General features: G+C 25.4%; 2 protein-coding genes across 2 annotated transcripts; one reads left to right on the top strand and one right to left on the bottom strand.

Annotated features, from left to right (window-relative positions):
• Positions 1 to 430: 430 nt before the first annotated feature.
• LOC132921721 (uncharacterized) lies at positions 431 to 3,767 on the bottom strand. The gene is made up of 4 exons (XM_060984893.1): positions 3,608 to 3,767; positions 2,366 to 2,591; positions 1,037 to 1,177; positions 431 to 979 (listed from the first exon to the last, which is right to left on the bottom strand). Exons 1-4 carry the CDS (start codon positions 3,668 to 3,670, stop codon positions 966 to 968), a joined length of 444 nt encoding a protein of 147 aa, XP_060840876.1. The 5' UTR covers positions 3,671 to 3,767; the 3' UTR covers positions 431 to 965.
• A 484-nt stretch (positions 3,768 to 4,251) lies between these two features.
• LOC132921722 (uncharacterized) lies at positions 4,252 to 8,978 on the top strand. Its single transcript, XM_060984894.1, has 3 exons — positions 4,252 to 4,410; positions 4,491 to 4,740; positions 8,298 to 8,978. The coding sequence occupies exons 1-3, from the start codon at positions 4,354 to 4,356 to the stop codon at positions 8,393 to 8,395; spliced, it is 405 nt and encodes a 134-aa protein (XP_060840877.1). The 5' UTR covers positions 4,252 to 4,353; the 3' UTR covers positions 8,396 to 8,978.
• Positions 8,979 to 17,958: the final 8,980 nt, after the last annotated feature.

Raw genomic sequence — 17,958 nt, 5'->3', positions numbered from 1 at the left:
ATCATTGGTTAATTAAAAATATATGAGGTACCTATGTCGTTTTGATATTTTTACCGTGACTTATTTACTTACTCGTTTTTAAGATTTTTCAGTAATATTTGTATTAGCTAGAATTTATCCTGGCCACTTGACCATACGTTAGTGCGAATTTCGTACGACCCGTACTGATCTCTAGTACGAAACAATAGAAAATATTGTTTCTATTGTGCTAAACATACTTTTCATATTATGATGAAAAGATAAATTACCTCTAAATAATAGTTTGCTAGTTTTAGAGATCATATATGGTAATATGTAAATATTTTATGTTGGCTTACAACATACAATTAATTTTTTATTCTATACTATATTTGATTAAGATTTTCAATAATTACTAATTAGTAATACATAATTAGTATTTTTCTTAATATATAATTAGAAAAACGACAAATTATATTGTTTGCACAAAATGTATATTTTTAGTGTTTATTGTTTTAAATATAATGTAGAAATCTTATATTCAAGTTATTACTTCTATTTAATCATTTACAACTGTACCACTAGATATACTACCCATTGCACCAAAATTAAATTAAACAACGAATCTTAAGTCTTAATGGATTGTAAAACATATTAAATGAAAAATGTTATCTGTGAAAATGTTTATTGAATGTATTTCTTTCGCAGTATACAAAGAATAAAGCTCAACACAAGATTACTGGAATATTGACTATGATTATTAGTGGTCCATCATAAAATTGGATATAAGTTGGAACGAGAAATAATTATTGATAGTATATACTTAATTCCAAACTTGTTCCTATCCAAACTATCTGTTATCTGTTATTTAACAAAATATCTTATAGGTACCTAATATAAATTGTTGACATCATTTGAATCGGCTGGTAGTATAATAATAGGTAGTTTATAATGAATTAATATATTATTGTAACGGATATTTAACCACACTGCGTTCTTGGTTATTATTATTTGAATGATTCTAAAAATAAATATTAATATTAATAATATTATTGATTATTGTTTTTGGTTTACTTACTAATTTTTGCTGGTTTATTTTTAGTTTTACTACTTTTGCTACCTGCCCCACTTTTCATTATCTTCAATACTTTGACGTCGTCCTCGTATTGTTGTTTAATCTTCATCACTTTTTTCGTGTATGTTTTTAACTTATTTTGTACTGAAATAAAACGAATCGTATGTTTTATTGTTGACATATACTTTATATACTATTATATTTTTGTCTTTCTTATAGAGTAGTACTACAGAGTATAGTAGGGCCTGTGTATGTACTATGTCAGTGGTTTTCAAACTTTTATTATACACGGCACACCGTACACTTCAAACAATTTTCACGGCACACTGACCTTTTTTTTTAGATGAACAAAATTGTTTTGAATTAATTATAATTATATATACATTTAATAAGAAACGTATGATTGATGGGCTAACAAATATTTTTAATGCTTGGACGAATAGTTGACACATACCCGCATCTTTTATATCAAAATTCAATGCAATCGGTAATTTATGGAAAAATCGCGGCACACTTAGTGGATACTCGCGGCACGCCAGTGTACCGCGGCACCCAGTTTGAAAACCACTGTACTATGTAGTCGTACTTATATCAGTGTTGTAGTCTTTAATCATATATCTTTAAACATTGGTTTGCTGTTTAATTCTTTTAACTGTAAATTAATATTTTGTAGAATATGATTGTTCTACGCAATTTGGCTTATTCAAACTTTAAATACTTTGAATATAAACTAATTTCGTGTTCAGATTTCAATTTTTATGTATGCGATTCGGTAGGTATAAAATTTAGAATGTCATTAAAATATTAATAACTTGAAAAATGATGATGATAAAGAAAATAATATTTAATTGAATGAATTTAAAATCTTTTCAAAAACCCACGATCTTGTAAACAAGTAATCTTATCTCTTAATCTTGTTTACAAGATCAAGACCGTACAAATATTTTTCGAGATAATAAATACCTAAAAGTTATGGATAATAATATATTATAAATGGATATAGGACGTACCCATAGCAATTGCAAGCGATTACCTCAGAGTAGAGTTTAAATGAGGACAATGAGGTGAATAATATGAACTGTGCGATTTTTGATACGAATGTAATATAAAATATATGTGTAATGAATACGAAAACAATTTTCTCAGTTTAGCCTTCAGAAAATTACAAAAAATTTGAGACTGTGTCCTATTCGCTGTAATGTCTAAAATTAAAGTGTAGTACTAAGTCACACTCGAGGAGCGCACTCTATGTGTGTACACAAGGATGGTCTATTATTAATATAGGACCATGACTTTTGGTAACTAATGAATATTAAAAATATTAACACTTACTTTTATCATTTACCAAATTCTTATATAAATTGTCCAGTTTTGTTTTAAATTCCTTATTATTCATGGTTTTTTCGTCTATACAGCCTTGGATTATAGTGGCAATATTTAATAACATTTGTTCAACCGAACCATTTTTTTTTTCGTTATTTGATAAATTTGAAGTAGATGTTTTTAATTTACTATTATTGTCGAGTTTCGATAATGATCTTTCAGTTCTTGCACAGTTCTAAAATTGAAAAATATTGTTTCGTGTAATTTTATATAGTTTTTATATTTGTTTAACTTATAAGGATATATATCGTCATAATATATGAAATTATAATAATATTTATGAGTTACGTCTTTTAAAAATTTCTTTTTAATCTGAATAAAATAAACAACGTTTTTACCAATGCAGGTAAAATATAATGTTTGGCGTGGCCGCGTTGTGTATTTAGAATTGGATGAAACGTATTATGTCATAAATAATAATAATTATTATAATTCTATTCCACATATGATAATAATAACTATTTATATTTTTTTAAATTTGTTTTGAATTTTTAATAGAGATAAATGATATATATATAATAGGCTTATCTGGTAAGAGTGAAAATAACATAAACGTGAAATTCTGATTAATAAGTCACTCATTGATGACACTTATTTCGCACAACATTATGTATATGGATATAGAAAACAAACGATAGGTGCATAAAAGTATTTATTTTTGCAGTTGATATTTTGATATTTTTATCAATAATTTTTGTTGAAATAGTGATACTTGAATAATTCATTAAACCGTGTGTCTGTGTAATAGTTTACATTACAAACTACTGAAAAACTGGTGATAGTTTTTTAAATATTAAATTGAATAAAATATGTGTAATATGGTTAATCTCACGAGCCTTTCAAAATTGAAACTTTAATTCTGTCAATATCTACAATAAAATATATTAGTTTACATCGTTAAACATAATAACGTTATACGTGATTTTGTTGTTTCTGTTGCTATTAAAAGTAACTAGTTTAGTAAAATATATTTAAAAATAATAGGTAACCATTGTTTAGTGAGTTTTTTTAGTTAGTTTAACAAGAGGAAGTTCCAAAGAAAATAATTGTATGTAAATTATTAATAACATATTGTTTGTCACTGGTACCAGTGGCACCACAGTGAAATGATTATTATTGCTTATTCAATTGTCGAAAGATTTAATAAATAAAAATAGACTTAAATATATTATTTTATTTTATGATACTCACTGTGTGTAACACACATGCAAGAACTATCAAAACTACTATTCCTTTTGCGTAGATAATGTTCATCTTGCGGTGAAAATGATTTCTGAACAACTTGTAGCCAACGTTTACTGTTGGACTGTGAAATAGGAAGGTGGCCCAAAGTTATGTGTTGATCGTATGTATTTTTTTCCTACACATGTGTTAAATGAAAATGATTTAATTTTCAAACATTTTTGTTTAATATAGAACAATAGAATTGTATTTTGAAACAAATTACGTATTTACTAAAAAAGTTTATTTCAAGTATTTAATTTTCATACGATTTTAAAATCAATATGGTATGTAAGATGTGTATATGGGTGTTTTAGGGACAGTTGCTTACATTAAAAAATAAATAAATATATTAACCAAGTAATATTTACTATATTTATTTTTTCTAACAAAATTCTTAACGAATTAAGTACGAAGAAATCATTTTTGAAGATGTGTTTACAATATGTTTTTGTACACTTTCGAATACTTAATATATTTTGTGCATTTTTACAATAATTATTTAAATCGTATGACTAGCACAGTAATTGACGTGTGTTTCTATTATGGCACGTTATTATAGATAAACAACATACATGTGTTTGTAATTAAATCGAAAATACTGCTGTTTTCATCGTTAATAAACATGTTTAAAAATTTACTAAAAAATGTTTGAAACTGTTGAAAATATTTATACTTTAAATTTCACTCGTACTGTTGTGACCCATTCTTAAAAAATGAAGGGCAGGACGTTAATATGCATAACCATCGTATTGGGTGTATCGATGCTGCAGGTAACTTAATTTTCTTATAGTAATGCACATAATGATAAAAACATATTTTTACTTAAGATATTTTTTGTCTGTGTGTGTAGGACGTACGTGGTGGTAAAACTGTGAGCGAAAAGAAGTTGAAAAGCTGGGGTCTCAGAAATGAAGATGTATATAAGAAGGATATAAATTTCGAAAAAGTATCTTTAAAAGATAACGGCAATTTGACGAAACACGAAAAAGAGCTAGGAGAATTGCTGGAAGTTATACAATTTGTGATCAACAATACAATTAATAACCATGAATTCCGCATGTTTTTGATTAAACGATTCTTACACAACTATGTTAAACAAGGTAGAAAATATTATAAATGTCTACATTAATTAATTTATTATCGATTTTACAATAGGAATAGAGATGTTCCAAATGTAATCGCATTTTCCAGTATTAATATGACAGAATTCGACACGTTATAATGTCCATATTAATATTAGAAAATCTTAGCGGTTTGTACATATTATTATGTTTAAAGTAGTTACAAAACATTACATATCTTATTACATTCGTAAATGTACTGGTGTGATAGATTTTTGTTTTTAAATGTTGGTTAATGGTTATTTTAGAAAAAAATATTTTCATATTGTCATTAGGACATTAAGTAATAATGAACACTGTGTATTGAGAATAAGTAATTTTGAAAACTTTTTAGTGTCCTATGAAAAATGCTTTATCTGACTAGTTATTTGTTTTATATTTTTAGCGTAACCATTCTCTCACTTAGTAATAATATATATTACAGATAATCAATTTTTTAATTTTTTTAATGCAAATATTTCATTATGGTCGGCAATTTAAGTTTCTAATTTAACGTTGTTGACACAAAAATACAGAAAATGTTGTTTAAAAACTTAACAGAAAATGAAATTTCAGGTTTTGTAAGTTTTACGTTTTGGTCATTAATCTCATTCCTTATAGTTTATATAGTTACAGTTAAATTATAAATAACTTTGATGCGCCAACAGTCGACAATAATTACAGCGTACCCAGGATAGAAATTTTGTTTTATTTATATAATGATCTCAAAAAACAATTTAGGTATCCGTCGATATTTAAACTCACTTTTGTGAGATTTATTTAACACATTACACAACTGAAATAAATCTATTTTTTAAACATATTATTTCAAAATATTTTGATTATTGTTTTTACATTGTATTTATCAGATTCGATAAACCTGTATTAAAACGCGAACACAAGAATGCGATTTTCATTTCACTTGCTTTAATTTGAGTATTATAATTTAATACGACAAAAACTGCAGAATTACCGCCTTCGCGTGACAATATTTCACGCCAAGCTGGTTACCTGATCACTCAATACATTTTACGTTTATTAGATGGATTTAGTATCACGGAGTAAAATTTTCGGGATTAGTTTACGGCGATGTTCGTAACACATAGGAATTCCAATTAATCTATCTCAGTAGACTGTGTAATTGAATTTGGCTCTTTGATACATTTCAAATGAAATCGTATCATTACGCATAGATCTTCATCCTGTTCTAATATCCCAGGTATATTCATTTGCTTTACGTAACAATCTACCCAAACACTTGAAACGTAATTGATGACACTATTGCACATAAACTGATTTGACTTTGTCATTACTATCGGTATACCTTACATGGCAATGTATTTTGTCGCGTAATAAGTCGTGTTTTGGATTTTCTTCATTTCTCGAATGTACATCATCTGCATGATATGTAGGCATATTGTAAATAAACCACTCGTTAAACAAATGATATTCTAAATCAAGTAAATTATACAGAACGTATTTTGATGTGAACGCGGAACATACATGACAGTATATTTGTGTACTTAACAACTATATATACACAACATATTGTATACGTAAGGGCTAACGATATAATAACAGTAATACATTATTCGTATATTTATCTCTAGACTGTATTCATATAATATTATGAATAACTAAATAGTTACGAATTTACAATTGCTGTTTTCGAATACAGTTTGATTGTGTCAATTAATATAACGCATTACATAAGGTAATTATTTCATCGTAACATAATATTATGAGCAATATTATGTTTAAAAGATAAAACAGTTATGTACAGTATCGTGCACCCCTATCAGCTATCTAACTGTTGTAATTCAATTATATTTTTTTGGTCGTATGAAAATCAAAATTGCTATTTTATACTCAATTTGTTTATAAAAAATATTTTATTATGTAATTAATTGGTTGTTATCCAATAATATTTAGGTATTTATCAATCTATTTGATGTACTATAGACAAACCGATAAAATTAACAGATATAATATAGTAGGTACCGATATATTATCGTTCAAAAAAATACCAAGTAATTTGAACGGCTAGAAATAAGAATAAATGTGTTAAAATCGTCGTAGAGTGTAACTAGTATTTCATAAATAGCGATCGGAAATTTTTGATTACATGCTGAAAGAAATATTTTAGTAATGTTAGTCGATTATCCATATCCACTTATAAGCCTGTAGTGTAGTTATTTGATATAACGTAGTATTATCCATTTATAATTGATCACTCTTGTTGACCACGGACCATCAGAATATTGAATTACATGCTTAGACATTTACAAATAGAGAGTATCAATTAACACGGATGAAGTAAATATTAATCAATATATATAATATATATATATAATTTGTTTTAAAAATAACACTGTACTACTGTAAGCGTAGTAAATAATAATTTGAACTGACCATTCAGTAGAATTAATTTGTACATCATAAAGAGTATGCTTTACTACCTTTACGTCACGTTATTTAAGTGTAACCTATTAACGTGAAAATAAAGGTAATCTTTGTATGTTCATATCGTTAAAACAAGAATCGGACAATATATGATTTAATATAATAAACATACAATTTCATTAAGAAATAATTTCGCATAAAATTGGCACTGCATTATAATTTTATGCACGGGTAACGTTTTTAAAACGCAATTTTCAACAATATTTTACAGATAGTGGCAGAGATCGGTACATATGGGTATCTTACGTTTGTTTTATGCTTTTTTCGATCTCAAGAGGTTCCTATATGTGTATCATATATAGTATTCAAGTATAGAACACAAATGATATGCGCCTTGGACGTGCCTAAAATTGGTCAGAGACCCACGTGGCCACGTCTATAAGACAGCCAATGGGCAATGACCGTTCATTAATCCTGTTAGCGAAATGCCTAGGGGCTAGTCTTGGTTTGAAGTCATAATTTTGTCTGTATTTTGACTAACTGGACAAATCCTGTTGGGGCGGTATATATTATTATTTACCTTACTGGTAGATACTCCGTGCTATTAGGGATAGGATTTTGGTAAAAGTGAAGATTGAGCGAGTCATTATTCTGATGTTAAAGGTTAAAATAATTTATGCATGATACGTTTAAAAATGTTATAATAGGAAATATTATTTAAAGTAAGTAAAATTACGTTACGAAAAGAGTACCTATTTTAAAATTTTAAGTGATTTATTGTTTGTTGATTGAATTGACTATGGATTGTATTTTATATATAAGTATGTTTATTGTTTGTACTTAAAATATCAATTTATAACCATATCATATTATTAGTGTTTATTAAGACTTTATTACAATACGCTTTTCTAAATTAATTTATATAGGTGATGTTCAAACTTCGAACTACAAATAGTTTTTGTATTTCAAAAGTTATGTAGATAATTAATTATCCAAGCCATTTTCATAAACTTACAAACATTTTTGAAACCGTATAATTTAATTGTTCAATAACTTTGTGGTAGTTAACACTTAACATGAATATTCTAGTCGATTGCAATTTTTAATTTTGTAAATTTTCAATTTAGTCTAATAAATGTATTTTTGTATTGCAGCAACCGCTTATTTGAATACAATAAAGGAACTGAAGATGTTAATGGATCCAAGTGCAGCTAAAGAAGACGAAAAAAAAGATAGAGCAATGCAATCTTAATAAAAAGTATTAATAACTACGGTCTTTAAAGTTAATTAAATAAATATTAAAATATATTGAAAACAACCTAAATTTAATCAAACTTGGCAATAATTGGTTTACAAAGACCTAAAAAATGATCAATATTATTGTTAATTTATTATTTTTTCTCAGAATTTAGGTAATTATTTATAATTCATTAACACACAATATTATTGTTTATACTTTATAGTTTATCTTATGTTTTAAAACAAATTTTTATGGATTATGACTCTTTAGTTTCAAATTTTCAATATTAATATTTCTTATTGTTTTTTGTTTGCACATAAAACAACATAAAAAAGTAATATGAAAGCTAAATAAATATTGCACAAATTAAATCATATCATACTTACTTTTTAGTTTTTCAAGTATATCTTTTTATAATAAAACAAACGTTAAAAATAAGTATAATTTACAAAGATATTCCGTGTTTATCGTACTTTCTAAAAATATTTTATCTAAGAGTCTAAACTGTAAAATGGATAATTATAATCAACTATATTTATTATGTTACGATGCATAAACCAAATTATACTTTAAAATATACAGATTAATTACAACATTTTTAAAGGTTACCTATTATATTATGAAGTAATATGTTGGATGTAGGAAATAATAGTCTTACATTAAATTAAGACCAATTATACATTAATGGCTATGTGTACCTTTAAGAATTAAAAGTGTATTCAAAATGTTAAGAAATTCAACAATGTTATAGATCACACAAGTCGGATGTGACGGATGGATGTTTTAGGCACACATTTTATTACTTTATTGGTACAGAAGTAAGAATCACAATTTAGGATATTTAAGTAGTTTATGATTCCTAAACTACTTATATTTTGGATTAAAAGGATCAAACGTATTATATTTCTTTCACGAAATAAAATCAATACATTAATACATTTAACTAAATGGCATATATATTGTTATAGTTACTTTACAGCTTGATTAGTGTGTATCAGATTTAGGAATATTTTAGAGGAATATTATTTAATTTTTATGTCTGGAATAGTTTTGCTGTGTTTAACATATTATATTCAAGAAGTTTATTTTATCGTTGGTATAGATTGTGACTTTAATACTATACGTGTTTGATAACTTTGTTTATTATAACACTAATCAAAACTATACAACAATGTTAAAATTGACATTTGGCTTGAAAAGGTTTTTGAAAATAAAACGTAATATATATTTTAGCAATTCTGCTTTCGTAATGTAAATATTTGATATTTATGGTATCTTTGGTGATATTTTCTATCATACGATAAACAGTTAGTATTCATTTAAACAAGTTAAATTTAGTAATAATATAGAATATACACAAATAAAATCATATATGCATATACATTACTGTGAAATATTAGGATTCCATTTGAAAACATTTGAAGTCGAATTATAAACATTATGTTAGTTAGTAGATACGTATAACATATATTTATCAGCGCATTTATATGTATAAGTCTCAATCAAGAGGTTCTCTTCTATTTAATTTAATATTTAAGAGAACGTTTTATTAATTTTTTGGACGATTCAACTATTATTATTATTATTATTTGCGATCGATAAATTCAATTTTTCTCTTTGAATAGAAATATTTAACAATTCACGTTTGTGCGTCAGACGAAAACGGTTGCAAACCACACCCATATGATATTTTTTATACTGACAAGTATTTTTGGTGCATACCATAATGCGAAATGGTGGTCTTTATAATTGATTTACGGTGAAAGAAATAGAAAGTTTCATCTTTATCTGAGGAGTACTTACTTTAATTAAACTGTATAGAAATTACTATGCAGTGTGTACTACAGTATCGTTAAAAATTCAATACGTTTAAGATTTTTATCGAAACATTTTGTTATACTTGAATATCTATAATTACTTGGCCATTAACCGATACCGAAATCGAAATGGTTTAAATTTACCGCATTTACCGAGAATTTATCGATAAAACTGTTGATTAATAATAATTGACAATTGTAATTAAAAAAATAGTATTTTTAATAAATATACGAACATTTCTAATGAAAACACTTTGAGAAATCTTGATGTTTATATATAATTCTCATTTATTAATTGTAGAATTTAGTATTTATCATATTGATTGAGTGTATTGTTAACATATTTTTTAAAAGCAAAAATCATAAATAAATAACATATTTAAATGAATCCTTATTCGCCGATAAACTATAATTATTAATTAAATTCACGTTTGTGGACATTATCATTATTAAAACAAATTTTGACCTAATTTGAATAGCGCCGATTTATCAATGCCATTACAAGACTATAATACCTACTTGACTTGATGTATTACAGATTTTTTACTTGTATCGAGGAATTATACTTTTTAGTCTTGTAGATTCTGTTATATCAGTTCATTTTTATGGAAATATGTTCACTGAAAAAAAAGAAAATACAAATTTATTGAAAACATTATTATGGATCACAAACATTTGATAGACATAAATCGTGTGTATCCGTATGATGTTTGTCAAACATAATAAATGAACAACTTCGTGATCGATGAACCTTGAATTATTTTACTCACATCATTCAGTGTAATATTATTTTCTAGCATATTATCAAGATTGTCTGATGAAGTTATTATGTGTCTTGGTTACTACTCGAAGAAAATTGATTTGTGTCTTCCTATGTTTCGTAAGACAATACTTCTTTCTATTAATCGATGACATCCATAAATTAGTATTATTAATTCGGCTAACTCTTGTTTTTTGATCTAAATAATATTATACAATTTAAAAGTGCAAAAAAATATCGAAAAAAAAAATTAAATCACTTAATCTAATCATAGAAGAATGTATAGTTACGCAAGCTACAAAACCATACAAACGACATTTTACGACATATCTGTAAATACTATTATATAATATAAATTAAAAAAATATAGTAAAAATATAGAACAATAGATAGTTATATTTATAAACAATACAATTTTGGAAGACATGTATAATATGATTGTCTACACAGAATGGACATTTTGTGGCAGGATAGTAATGGAATCATAATAGGGTCAAGTGAACCGAACGTAGGTGTGTTTATTCATGTAAAATATTAATTTCAAAATATGACTTCATGCTTACGTCTATGTACTTTTATTATACTCCATTAATTTTCTATTTAAAGTGGATTTCAGGGATAACTATTATTATTAGCAAGAAGCTCTGGAAAATATTCAATGTTATGTCCGTCGTCGGATCTAGTGGTCCCTAGCGTATTAACATGTTGTACTATAATACTGTAATCACAAAAGTTATGGTTTGAAATCACATTAGTATAAGCAAAACTATTGACAGTATAATCGAAAAGAAAACAGCGTTTCATATAATATCGTTTTTGTTTATTTTAAATAATAAATTGTATAGTAATTTTAGTATGTATATACTGCTTACGTTTTATCAGACTTTTGATATATTTTATTGATAAATTAAATAAAACTCATATCACATAAATAAAATGCGTGTATTGATTATGTGACCACAAATACAACAGATTAAAAAAATTTCTTATTTGGATCATCAAACATACATATAATTCCCGTTTACAATAAATAAGAAAGAATATTCATAATATCAGTATATTTTAAATTATTAAGTCATCAGTTTTAATATTTATTTATTTATTTACATAGAACAATATTGTAATTTAAACGATAAAATTGAATAACCAATGCAAAATAAAACTAAATAGGTTAAAGCATCTTTAAAGTTTAGACATCCGTGTAGTGAAATGGCCTATACAAGTTGCCGTGTAATGGAGCATAATAATATTATTATTATTGGTTTATTGTGATTTTTTTTTAGATCAGTAGTGTGCACAATGGGTGGCTTCATTCAACAATGTAGTTATATGTATGATACTATAGCTGATCCTGCACTCCGTTGCCCATGATAAATCAAATGATGCCATTAGATTTACTCTATTTTAAAATCTTACGTATAATTATAATGACTATTATAGCATATATTAAATTAAAAAAAAAAATTGACTTAGAAATAATGTTTTGTATTTTTACTCTTTTTTACACCCTTTAACATTCTTAGGGAATTAATTTTGGAAAATTCTTTGTTAGTGAGTCTCTACATCATGAAAAGAAACTATTGAACAAATTGTGTACCTCAGCGGTCCGGCTTATACAAATACAATTTTATTGTTGATATTATTGAAATTAATTAAGTCATAAAGAAATTATATCATACGTCAAAAATAAGAAAAATATCAAGTTATGCTTGGTAAAAATTTTTCAAACTGAAACTATTATGGAATACATTTTAAATATTAATGAAGACCTTGGTTTTTAGTGGTTCAAACTTATAATAAATTATTATGCACTATATTTTATTTTATTAATGTACATAGTATTTTTTGGTTAGGAATAACTTATTGAATATTTTGAATAGAAAATAAATAATATTAATTAATAATTGTTATAATAATAATAATAATAATAATAATAATAATAATAAAATAAAATAGAAAAAACAACGTTTTGTGTGTTATCTGAAATTGAATGAATACAATGACGATGATGATACATCTATCCCATGTTTTTATACGTAAATATAATATTTCAAATTTTGACACAACTCGAAACGATTGTTACCAACAATATTTTATTACAATATTCAATTGTCAACAATGATTGATAAAAACGATTTTCAATTTAAGTGCTTACATATTTCATTTGAGACTGATTTTCTTTCCTTAAACATGATTTATAGTTACCTGAATGCACAATATTGTATTTTATTAGTTATAGGTCATTCCTCCGTAGTGAAATGAATAAAGAATCTTGGTAAAATAAGGTATGTGTAACACAGTTTGTTTTTGAGACAAAATTCAAGACACATATTGTTCAATTGATAGATACGATTAATTATGATTGGTTTTATTAAGATTATTATTGTATATTAAATCATGAATAAATTAGCCATAGCTCATAAGAAATTAAAAAAAAAAATGGCATATCCAGGAATTTGTTAAAGTTGTAAGGGAAGGGTCAAATACACTGCAATTATGACTTTAGATTGTAAGTAGGTTGATTAATATATTATTTAGGTATTACAATAATATGCGTGTGATTTTTTGGGGGTATTAAACAACATATAAGTATTGAATTAAAAAAAAAATATGGTAAAATGAGAATATTTACGTTGTATTCTACTTGTATTTTTGACTAAATAGATTTTAATATTTTATTATAATTAAAAATTGAATTACTGTAAATACCTGTAATTTCCCATTAAATATTTATTTTTATAGATATAATGTTAACATTTTTAAAATATTTTGAATTATTTGTATAGGTACATTTGAAATTTTTATATTATTAGAACATTTATTTGTCCATATTAAGGCCGACTGAAAATTGAAGAATAATTTAAATGGACATTTTTTTGTACAATGTAATGTCTTAGATGGTATTTAACGTTTTGATATTATTCATGATACTTAGATATTTCTATTTTTTGTTTTAAAATTTGAAATATTTAGTTATAATTTTTATTGATTATAAATAGTATTTGTTTCAGATTTTAATCGAGTATTTATTTTATATTACTTTGAATATTATTTATTACAACACGGAAAACAATAAATTATCGATTGGCGACGACATGTTAGGTATTGATATCGTAATATGTTTTGGTTTTGTGTAAGAAGTATTACAAAAACATTGAAACTTGTCCGTCGGGGAACAGATTGGACCACATTTGGTGACTGTGGTTGCTATATCTATTCATATGTTGTCTGTTATTCACGTACACGACGAACACTAAAATTATAGCAGATTTACATGTCAGACAAATTAGTTGAAATAAATATACAAACAAGTGTGATTTCAATCAAGCTTACTATACGTGCGATTAACGATAAATTATTGATATAATATAATGTTTATTTAATTAAGTTATGTGTATGTTAAATTAATTTTTATTGATAAAATTGTATAGCAAAATATGTTTATTGATGTATAATTTTTAGATTTATACATGTTACATTAGTTTATGATACTGATATACTGACATTTCATGTCTTGAAATAGAAGCAATCGGTCATAAATATTCATTATTATAATATTAAATATATTACTTAAAAAAAAGTTGAACGTTCTATGAATATTATATTGAACCATTAATTTGATTACTATGTGGTTTATTTATGTTTTTTACATATTTATGACCACCAAGACCTATTATAATTAAATTAGAAAATAGAATTTAGTAGGTACAGAAAAGAAAAATCTTACTATTGACGCGAAAGTGACATAAATATTGGATGTATAACACGAAATTGTTGTTCAGGAAGCATCAGTGTCTGTACATCCTTTTGTACCCACAGGACGTGTGATATGTTGAGATTTTCATAATATATTATTTTCCGGAAGAGGTAACAATAGTTATTATTTCTTTCTCGATATTGTAATTTGTAGGGACATTGATAAGACTAGTAAGTAATTTTTCAAATGTATAGAATTCAAATGTAAATTATTCTCTAAGACTGTTATATAATTTCTTTATTCATAAATGTTATAGCGTAAAGCACAAAAGCTTTTCATTTTAAAAATAATTTTTATATGAAAGCTGTTTCAATATGTGAGTAAAATATAATTGTTACTTTACACTTTTACTAATACTTGTTACTACTATTTCGATGCTATGTTGTGCAACTTCAAAGTTTCTACATTACTTTATTAATAAAATATGAATGATGGAACATCACACGTGAAGCAAACTATAATATAACTAAGTAACTATTGATGCATCTGTTTGTTAGAATTACTCGATATTCGTGTTCCTGGTTGCACCAGATTTAAGGGATTATTTTACCTATTAGTAAATGATACTAATATTGATAATATTCACCTCTAATTAGGACGATTTCGATAGAAAAATAGTTTTTACGTACATTAGCCAACTTCCATTTATTATATTATAATTTTAAATATATATAAAAAAATATATACTCTATTAAACTAATTTCAATGTTAATTTTAATCAATTTTATTAATGCCACATGGCTTATATTATAATAAATAAAATAACGTAAGAGCTTGTGGATACGCTGTGTAGTTAGGTAGATGTAATCATTAAGTTTTGTTTTTTAATGCCACTAAGATAATTAATTTAAAAAAACGAGTCAGAGTATTAGTTATAATAAAATGTTAAAATCACAGGATTATATTATATAGTCCGTTTAAAAGTGGTTGATTTGATTCATATTTTAAAGCATGATAAATTACATTTTTGACAACTAAAGTTTCACTTAAAAAAGATTGAACCGATTTTAGTATGTAATAATTGTGTATCTTTTACTGTTTCGAAAATGAAATAAATACGAGACACGCGGCGAACTGACATTCATTTTGTTTCGACTACCTCAACCCAGAATAGAAGTTAGTTGTCATACTAAATGTATTAAATACTAAATCAATAAATAAACAAATATAAAAAGTGTTTGGTTTAGACCAGGTTTACTCATACTTTTGGATGGCTATCGATTCATCATGACATGTATGAGAAAAAATATAAAGAAAAATAAAGGATATTTTGAAAAAATCAGTTTTAACTAAGCTCCGTTCAGAACTGTGTATCAATGTTGTTAAATGTTCTAACTTAATGCTATACCATAAATGTAACACTCCTAAACTCATTGTGGGCACTTTTTTTTGTTGTATGCCTATGAATTTTAAAATTTTAACAATTACAATTTTAGAGCAATTCATTGCTTTTGTATTATATATTTCAATACACATCTAGAACAGCGTATTATGACAAATTTATTTTAAAACTAGTTCAAAGATTTATACAAATTTTAAGTTAGAGTTTGATTTTGACTATATTTCTAAATAGAGGAAACTTGAGCTGTAAAATATATACTTATACATCATATTATTATGTGTGCTGAGTTTCATACGAAAATTTAACATACCTACTAAATTTGCATATCAAAAAGTCATGTTAAGTTGCTGAACCACAAGCAGATCAAATATTTACATTTTGATCTCATGGAGTATTTGAGTTTATTAAAAAGGATCTTTTTGAAGACTAGGAACAAAGCAACGGTTTTTAATTCATTTTATTTTTCTCAACATGTCTTGATTTTAAATTTTTAGTGAAGCGATGAATGTAATTGGTTTTTAATGTTATGTGTGTGTTAAAAAAAATTGTTTTGTTTCTGTGGAGACTTTTTATAGCAGATAAAATACTTTAACATTCAATTTTTAGGGTTTTAGGGTGGTTTCTGGTAGAAAATTGGATTTAGTTAATAGTTAGTAGAGGAGCCCCCCTCCCTCTTTGGTCAAAGTAAAAAAATATTTCACAGTACTTTTCTAAATAATTGGTAAAAAAATACTCAAAATTAGAAATATATTTCTGAAATAAAAATCTTTGACAAAATCGATTTTATTTTATAACTAGTAAATACTTGAAATGTTTACCAAATATAAACATTTTTTTGACGTGATATAATTTTTGAATTTTTTTGTGATATTTTTTATTAACATAAATAAAAAATATTTTTCTTAGTCAAGAATATATTCTTATAACAGTTAAAAATTATGAAAATACTTGACGAATATTTTTTTAAAAGAGATTGAAGTTTATTTTTGATGGCATTGAAAAAATAAACGTAAAATAACGATAACTGATCCAGCGATTTGTGTTATTTTGTTGTAATTTCGATATAATAATCTTGAAACATATCTAAAATTATAATTTTCTCTGCATAATTAAATCTTAAAAATATTTAAACAAAGAATTAGCCAATTATTTTTTGTTACTTATGATAACATTTTTTAAGATTATTATAAGTTAAATAAAACAAACTGTGATTGTCATTTTACATTCTAAACGTAACGCAAAAGCAATTGTTTTTATAATAATGTATTTATAAGTGTGTTCGTGATCACAGTAACTTTCAATAGCATAAATTATTCAATCTTGATACAAAATATTCTGTCGATCGGAAATTGGACCAATATGTTCTCCGGTAAAACTTAAGGATTTCCATTATTTTCAAGTAAATCGCAAACAGAGATAATTTACAATTCTAATATAACCAACCTACTGATATTTTATTTTTCATTTTATGTTAAATTTCCGTTGGTTTGACATTTAAGTAACCTATTTTGTAACTGACGTGTCATTTATAACACTGAAAAGGTTTACTCAGTATTATGTTAGTATTATTACGATTTTAAACGCTATAATATCATCGTAAAATACGACGTGCAAGGTAGATAATGAAAACTTAGAATGAAGATTAATTGTAATATTTTTTAAACATAAAATTTAAAATAAAGTGAAACAGGTAGTATTTTTTAAATATAATATTTAAAAAAAAATGTGCCATACAGTTTCAATATTTGCATGGTAATCAATAAGATAGATAATATATATCTATATATAATACTGTTGTCTGATGCACTAAATTCTAGTAAGTACGTCTGCATTCCGCAGGTATACATGTAAAGGGTTATACTAATGCGAGGATTATGTTACACTAGTACTTACCTATCA

This window comes from Rhopalosiphum padi, chromosome 2 (assembly GCF_020882245.1).
Source record: "Rhopalosiphum padi isolate XX-2018 chromosome 2, ASM2088224v1, whole genome shotgun sequence".
NCBI lineage: Eukaryota > Metazoa > Arthropoda > Insecta > Hemiptera > Aphididae > Rhopalosiphum > Rhopalosiphum padi.
Note: the sequence above shows the minus strand (reverse complement) of the source record. Positions and strands in the feature narration are given on the sequence as shown.